Source organism: Capsicum annuum, chromosome 3 (assembly GCF_002878395.1).
Source record: "Capsicum annuum cultivar UCD-10X-F1 chromosome 3, UCD10Xv1.1, whole genome shotgun sequence".
Taxonomy (NCBI): Eukaryota; Viridiplantae; Streptophyta; class Magnoliopsida; order Solanales; family Solanaceae; genus Capsicum; species Capsicum annuum.
Window position 1 is genome coordinate 21,692,019 of NC_061113.1, and position 8,222 is coordinate 21,700,240.

The window sequence follows — 8,222 nt, forward strand, 5'->3', positions numbered from 1 at the left end:
TATCCGAATAAATTACTCGCTATCTATATACGTAGAAAGATAACATATATGATTGCGTAATCGATCCATTATATTGCGTAACATTATAATTCTAAAAAATATACACTATGCTAATTAAGTTCGTGATAATTATCAAAGAGTTATTGTGACTAAGGTATGCCTTGAAAAGTATATGAGTGCGCCTCTCATAGACAAATAACTGGATTTATTTTTATTATGTGAAAATCTGTTGGTTTGTGTCTAGTCGATTTCTAGAACACTATTTACTTCGAGAGCGATTTGATCATCATACTATTTCGTGAGGCAGGGAATCAGATTGATGATTGTTGACTACTATGATTATTGTCTACGTCAGATAGAGGGTCCAATTAATTATATAACTTTATATTAACGAGATGGCTGTCAATTTTTTTTTTTCTTAGTGCTCTCTACGTCTTCAATAATGAGATTTTAAACGATTTTTTTTCACTGCTTCTTATCGAACAATTGATAGAAAAGATTGTTTAAACTTTTCTACCTGGATCTACTCATACCCTAGTAACTAAAATCATAAATCAATCATTGTACCAACAAGAGTCATTAGACATTAATGATCTAAATTCTTTACTTAGCCTAATATGGAGACCAAAGGTAGGTGAATTTGATTCACACAGTATTCTTGCACAAATCCTCTATCCATTTTTTTTTGTTATTTAGTACTCTGATTTATTAATTTTGTCATCTACTATGTGCATTGATTCACACACTTCATTATACAACCCCCCTCCTTCAAAAAAGTTAACAAAAATGATGTTATCCTAATATGGTGTTTTTTTATAAACAAAACAAAAGAGAAAAGAGTACAAAATCCCAGAAAGCCTGTGAGACAAGCATTCCTTTATTCACAAACAATTGACAACTCCGCCTTCCCTAAAACATTCCTTCCATATAATAAGAACAAAGCCCAAGAAAAAGAAACAAAAAAAAAAAAAATGAAAAGCAAACACATTTAATAATAATAATAATAATAATTATAAAAAAGATATTCTCTCTATTCCAATTTAAATTTCTAACGTTTTTTTTTTTTTAGTCTTTCTCAAAAATAATATTTCTTTCTATATTTAGTGTGTCTCTTTTATTATTTAGCAAAATATTCAATTTCAAGATATGGAATTTCCTTATATTTTTTAAGCTTGTGTCTAGTTAAATTAAGACACTTAAATAGATACGAAAAGAGTAGTAAATTAATTCCAACATAGTACATCTTTGACATAAGAACATAAGATTCAATTTTTTTTCAAAAAAATTCTTATTCAGTCAAACTATTACACTTAAATTGAGAACGAGTAATAATGTATTTGATAAAAAATAGTAGTACAATTACTGCAGCAATAACAACATCACATTGTGCCTTTATCTTTAGTTGCCTTCTTTAATTCTCTTTATTTTTTTTACCAACTTTGATTTTGTAAGACCAAAGAAATTTTGTTTCTAAAGATGGGCAGTATTAGTCTAACCAAATCTTCCAACCTCTACCTTTTGCTGACCAATGGGAGCACATCCTTTAGTTGCAGCTGACCAAGTCGTTTTATACTCCAAATCACATCAAAATGACATATGGCATTCATTGGGTTTGGGGGTTAAAGATAGTGAAACAAAACAAAATATAAACAATAACAAAAAGAAAAAAAAAATAGTTCGGTATATTAAAATTTTTGCTATATCAGGAGTTTGAGGAATTTGTGAACTCCTAATTATATGACAATAACTTTATCGATAACTCCAAGTTCCTTTTAAAAAACAAAAAATGAAATAACAAATAAAAAAGCACCTCAATGCATTAAATCTTCCACTATATGCGAGTTCAAAAAAACAGACAAATCACAAGGATATATTGTATATTCCTTTATTCAATGTTTTTGTAAAAGACTATTTTCAAAATTTGAACCCGAGTTCTCCTAATTACATTACAACAAATTTTGTCGATTACTCCAAGTTTTGTTAAACCGAAAAAAAAAATAAAAAAAAAATGGGGTAACATGATGCACTAAAGCTCACAATATGTGCTTCGGAGAAGAATTGAACCATAAGGGGATCTATTATTTACAATCTTATTCTATATTTATGTAAGAATCCGTTTTCACTATTTAAATTCGAAATTCGTAATTACATGACAATAACTTTACTAGTTATCTCAAGTTTCCTTCAAAACAACAAAACAATAAAATGGCTAATGCGGTGCACTAAAACTAAAACTCTCACTACGTGCTTCGTGGAAGGATCGGACCACAAGTAGGTTTTTTATACGCAATCCCATCCAACATTTCTACAAGAAGTTATTTTCATGGATTAAACCCATGACCTCTTGAATATGCGATAATAAAAAGGGTAACACGATGCATTAAAGTTTCCGTCATTTGTAGTGTTCGAAATGGGATCAAATCAGAAAGGACTATTATATACGTACAACCTTATCATATATTTATGTAAGAGGCTGTTTTACAATATGAACCCGTAAACTCTTAATTTAAATAACAACTTTACTTTTTACTCTGAGTTTTCCTAGAAAAAAAAAAAAAAAAAGGTAAAACAAGAAATTGAAAAAGCAAGAAACCAGTCTTTGAGTGTGCAATTGTTTGTGTGCACTTTATTCTGTTCAAAATTCTTTACTTTGTTGGTTACTAAGAACGAGGCTTTGTGTCAAGAAAGAAGAGAAGAGCAACCCCTTTTACTTTCTTTCTCTCTCATTCTCTTTTTCTTTGCTTTAATTTCTTATCTATTTTTGGCCTACATTGTCTTGTGCTTAACTTAAAGTAGTGTAGTTGTCTCCATTCTTGGTCACTGTGTTTCTTGTTTCAAAGTCCCCCTTTTTCTTTCTTCTATATAGTAGTTGTGTTTATTTATCTTTGTGTAAAAATATTACTCCTCATTCAGCACAAAGAGTAATTTTAGCCAAGAAAGGAACAATCTTTATGCTTTTTATGTTGCATTAAGAGATTTTCAAGATTTGTAATTTGCTCTATTTTGGGGTGTTGTGTTTTTGGTTTATTATTGAAAGGAGGAGTGATTCTTGATAAAGTTTTGCCCTATTTGGGGTGTTGTAATTTTGGTTCATTTTGAAAGAAGGAGTGGTTCTTGATAAAGTTTTGGACTTCATTGATTTCTTGATTGTTAGTTGTATGATTTGGAAGTGCTGGGAAGTATAGAAAGAGGGTGCATGAAGGAATAGTGAAACAATGAGAGATGAAAATTCTAAAAAAAGCAAGGTGAGTAATACTTGTGTTAAGAGTTCTTTCTTGGAAATTGTAATGCTTTTAGGAGTTGTATTTTTTTGCATTCCTCCAAGTGTTCATTTGCTGACATTTTTTTTGATTGCTGAAGCTCTCCTGGTCAAAGAAACTTGTCAGAAAATGGTTCAATATTAAGGGCAAAAATGAAGAATTTCAGTCTGATGAAGTTATTTATGGAGGTAGGCATCTAGTTTTTCCTCTGGTTTTGTACTTATTCTCTTTCCTTACATTTTTCACCTTTTTTCTGTCTGTTTTGGTGAATTGGGGTTTTGTTGAAATTATGAACGCTTGAATTATTCGGAGGTAGTGGTATGGACTGCGTACACTGTACCCTCCTCCCGACTCTACTTTGTGGGAATACACGGGGTATATTGTTGTTGTTGAGCACTTGAATGATCTCCTTGCTGCTAGCAAATTTAGGCGATTCTTGAATTATATCTTATCTGTCTGTAGCATATGTCTCTGGCGACTGTTGAATGTTTTTGTATTATGATGTAAAATTTCAAAGGATAACGATAAAATTTCTAGAAGACACTGAAATTCAATAGTTGAAGGAAATGGCCGAATTTTCGAATTCAATGATCAAGAAAACAAGTCTCTTTTTTCTCTATCTATCACTGAACTTGATAGCTACATTGCCTAATTAGTTTCTCAAAATGCCACCAAGATAAAGTCTAATTTAATCATTTCTATTTATGCTGGTAATATTGATGAAGTTTGGTTGATTTTACCAACTTTACCTACCCTTCAACTGTGAATTGAAGCATAAATGAACGTCCTCGTTTTTAGGTGGCGATGAGTGGAGAACGAGCATCTCGGAGAGGGAGCATTGCACGATTAAGAAAACTAAAACAGGTTAGTGAAAGGGTACTGGTGGATGTAAATGAATACAATTCCCAATCTAGTATATATAAGTTTGTTCTTTACTGGTTGTTAAGCTAAATTGTATCACCTTGCCTTCTCAAATAAGTAGAAAAATCAAATTCATCTCGGAGTATGGAGCGTCCCCGACGAGGAAGAGCTGATCTTGATCACCCTCAGATTATAAATGTACACAACTACAGGTTTGTACTCTTCATAAATCTCTGTCTTTCCAGATTCTTCCTTTTTTTGGGGGGGTAAAAGTATGATTGTGTTTCCTTCTTGGCACAGCGTTTTCGTTGCTACATGGAACGTGGGTGGAAAATCACCATCAAGTAATTTGAATCTAGATGACTGGCTTCATTCAGCACCACCTGCAGATATCTATGTACTTGGGTACGTGTTTTAAGATTTTGTCATTATGTGTCTTAAGAGATTTTGTCCTTTATAGTAGCCGATTGAAACAAAATTTTCGTCTATGCTCAGATTTCAAGAAATCGTTCCTCTAAATGCTGGTAATATTCTTGGAGCTGAAGATAACGGACCTGCCAAAAAATGGCTATCTCTGATTCGAAAGACACTTAATAATGGTCCTGGAAATAGTGGAGCTAGTAATGGCTGCTATACTCCTTCTCCTGTCCCAGATCCAATTGCTGAATGGAATGCTGATTTTGAGGGATCAGGTAGACGCAAGGCGTCATCCTTATTTCCGCGTCGGTCATTCCAGACTCCTCAATGTTGGAGAATGGAAAATGATCCATCCATCTTGCAACCTCGCCTTGATAGACGATACAGCGTGTGTGATCGAGTAATTTCTGGACACAGACAGAGTGATTTTGATCCTAACATAAGATGGGGGCACAGACCTAGTGACTATGGTCCTAGGCCAAGTGACTATTCTTCTGCTTACCGGCCAAGTGACTATTCTTCTGCTTACCGTCCAAGTGATTATTCATCTAGTCACAGGCCGAGCGACTATTCTTCTGGTCATAGACCAAGTGACTATTCCTCTGGTCACAGACCAAGTGATTATTCATCTGGTCATAGGCCAAGTGACTATTCCTGGGGACAGAGGCCAAGTGATTTCTCCAGATGGGGCTCTTCAGATGATGATTATGGTCCTGGAGATTCACCAAGTACTGTTTTGTTTTCACCTGTAACTGGTGCAGAAGATGGTAATAGAATGCCTAGAAATTCAAGATACTGTTTGGTAGCCAGTAAACAGATGGTTGGCATTTTTCTTACTGTATGGGTGCGAAGTGAATTGAGGGAACATGTCCGGAATATGAAAGTATCATGTGTTGGCAGAGGGTTGATGGGATACCTTGGAAATAAGGTAATTTGATGGGAAGAATTGTTTTCTTTTTGGCTGAATTAAGTATATCTACTTATTGATGATATCGAAAATCATACATAACGTGTTATTCCATTACTTGGATTTGCAGGGATCTATTTCAATTAGTATGATGTTGCATCAGACAAGCTTTTGCTTTGTGTGCACTCACTTAACCTCTGGTCAGAAAGAGGGTGACGAGTTACGCAGAAATGCAGATTTTATGGAGATCCTAAAGAAAACAAGGTTTCCACGAGTAAAAGGTGCGGATGAAGAGAAGTCCCCTGAAAATATTCTTGAACACGAGTAAGACCGCTTTTTATTCTGTAGATCTGTCATTGCTGTCTCCTTAGCTCTGATTTTGAAAACAAGCTCATGAAAGATTATTAATTCTATAGAACTATAAAGAACCGATTCTCTTGTTTTACTGTGGCATTGAGTGATATGATCAATTTCAAATGTCCACTTGATTTCATCTGAGATGGAAATGTTTATGTTATCTAACACTTATCCTATTTTCTTTTAGCCGAATAATTTGGCTTGGAGATCTGAATTATCGAATTGCACTCTCTTACCGTTCTGCCAAAGCACTTGTTGAGATGCAAAACTGGAGAGCTTTGTTGGAAAAGGACCAGGTATTTTCACAATCTCTGAGTAGAGTTTTTATCCATTCTTTTTTGAAAGATCAGTTTGGAACTCTCATCATATGACAATGTTGGACTGATCTTGTTTGAGTTTTCCTTGACAGCTGCGTATAGAACAGAGACAAGGTCGTGTTTTTGTGGGATGGAAAGAAGGAAAAATATATTTCCCACCGACATATAAATATTCAAGGAATTCAGATAGATATGCAGGAGATGACATGCACCCGAAAGAGAAACGACGAACACCTGCATGGTACAGTTTTTTCCTTTAAAAATGTGATCATTCATGAAAACTCAAAATAGCACCATATGCAGAAGTATTAAGATAAATGGACAAATTAAATGATAATGCATTCTTTATCAATAAAATGGTTAATTTATTTATCGAGACTAGAACTGATCTTTTCCCTTTATTATCTGAAGGTGTGATCGGATATTGTGGCATGGTGGTGGTCTTCAGCAATTATCTTATGTTCGTGGGGAGTCTAGATTTTCAGATCATAGACCTGTTTCCAGTGTGTTTTGGGCTGAAGTGGAGTCGGTCCCAAGCAGATTGAGGAAAAGCATGAGTTGTTCAAGCTCGAGAATCGAGGTGGAGGAGCTGTTGCCATATTCTCATGGTTATACAGAACTCTGCTTCTTTTGAAGGAGAACGGACAAGCCTCAGCTTTTGGTATGTTCCCTATTTCTATCTGAGCACATTTTTATATCTCGGCTGCTTTTATTTATTTGGATGTTATTTTCTATCTCTACATGGAATCGTTGATTTGGTGAACACAACCTTTTTCTCCTTTTGATTACGTTTGATGCATGAAGCGGCATATGAAGAAAGAGAAGTTCAATTCTTTTCCCTGAACTTCTTAAATGAATCTTTTAACCCTTTGTGGAGAAAGTTGAAATTTGCTTCCGCGTATCATCACTAGGCATAAAATGTTTGTTTGGTCTAAACTATGCAGATTCTCCATAGGATTCTTCTACAATAACAAATTCATTTCTTGTTTTTAGCATACAATATTCTTCAGTGGCCGCAGACATTGTGTCCCTTGGTCTCTCCAGAATTGTTTTTACTTCTGATTTTTCGTCCGAATCTGCTACTGAGTGGTCCTTATCTTGTTTCTCTTTTGGTCCCCAGATTCAGGCGGGGGAACCACTTTGACGAAAATCAAACCTGAAGGGCGCTTGGGACCGTTCTTATCCCACTAACTGAAAAAGGTTAGTGCTCCTCTTTATCCCTTTCTTGATTCTGCAGGTTTCACCTTACACTTTACTAAAATCTCCATTCCTCTTTCTTTGACCAGGTGTATATTCAAAGTTTTGATGACTAACTTTGACTTGAAGCGGCGTGCACTACATACACATTTCTTGCAAATTAACATTTCAGTAGGATTTAATTAGGAGCATACTCGACTTGTTGGTTGACAAACTCCCCGTGGCAATGCCTTGTTTGGCATGGTTATCATCTTTTTTCTATAAGGTAATTTTACTTCACTTAAGCTGTATATGTCTAGACAATCTATTAGCTGGTTTATAACCATCAAGCTATACCTATGTGTATTGCCTTTTATGATGTATTTGTTACTAAATATCCAACTCTTTTGTCAATGTATTTGCAGGATGAACGAAGACCAAAGAGTTAAAGGACCAGCCAAGTGGGGAAATGACAATGATTTTTGTTTCCAAGATTCTTTTATTAGCAGTTAGGATAGAGAGAGATTCAAATTCAATGACAAGAAGAGCATGAGGACATGATGAGTGAAAAATAATCATGTTTTGAGTTTTGCCTTTTTGTTTTTAATGATTCGGATCATCTGATGTATACTCAATTGCAAATGTGATAGTAAAAAAACATTTATTTATTGAAACCTCTTCCATCCACTGTTCTTTGCCAATGATTTACCTGAAAAGTACTAATTTTTCTTGGTTTACTCACTGTATTGTGCTTTGTCTGTTTTTTTCTTTATTATTTTTCTCTGTAAGGTTAAAGATAAAGTAATAGACAAGTTTACAGAGATAACAGGTAAAGTCATATTGATTCAGAAACACTTTATTCTTGGAAGGATACAGTTCACATTCTTCTCTTTTATTGTCTTTAGTAGTAAATTTTTTCAGTTTTTG

The 8,222-nt window shown here is 34.4% G+C and overlaps 1 protein-coding gene across 1 annotated transcript; it reads left to right on the forward strand.

Moving 5' to 3' along the window:
• Positions 1-2,601: 2,601 nt before the first annotated feature.
• On the forward strand, positions 2,602-7,969 carry LOC107854484 (type IV inositol polyphosphate 5-phosphatase 7). Its single transcript, XM_016699494.2, has 13 exons — positions 2,602-3,245; positions 3,361-3,448; positions 4,059-4,124; positions 4,243-4,333; positions 4,422-4,526; positions 4,617-5,466; positions 5,576-5,769; positions 5,990-6,098; positions 6,212-6,360; positions 6,531-6,780; positions 7,240-7,319; positions 7,406-7,581; positions 7,721-7,969. Exons 1-10 carry the CDS (start codon positions 3,216-3,218, stop codon positions 6,751-6,753), a joined length of 1,905 nt encoding a protein of 634 aa, XP_016554980.1. The 5' UTR covers positions 2,602-3,215; the 3' UTR covers positions 6,754-6,780; positions 7,240-7,319; positions 7,406-7,581; positions 7,721-7,969.
• The last annotated feature ends 253 nt before the right edge of the window (positions 7,970-8,222 follow it).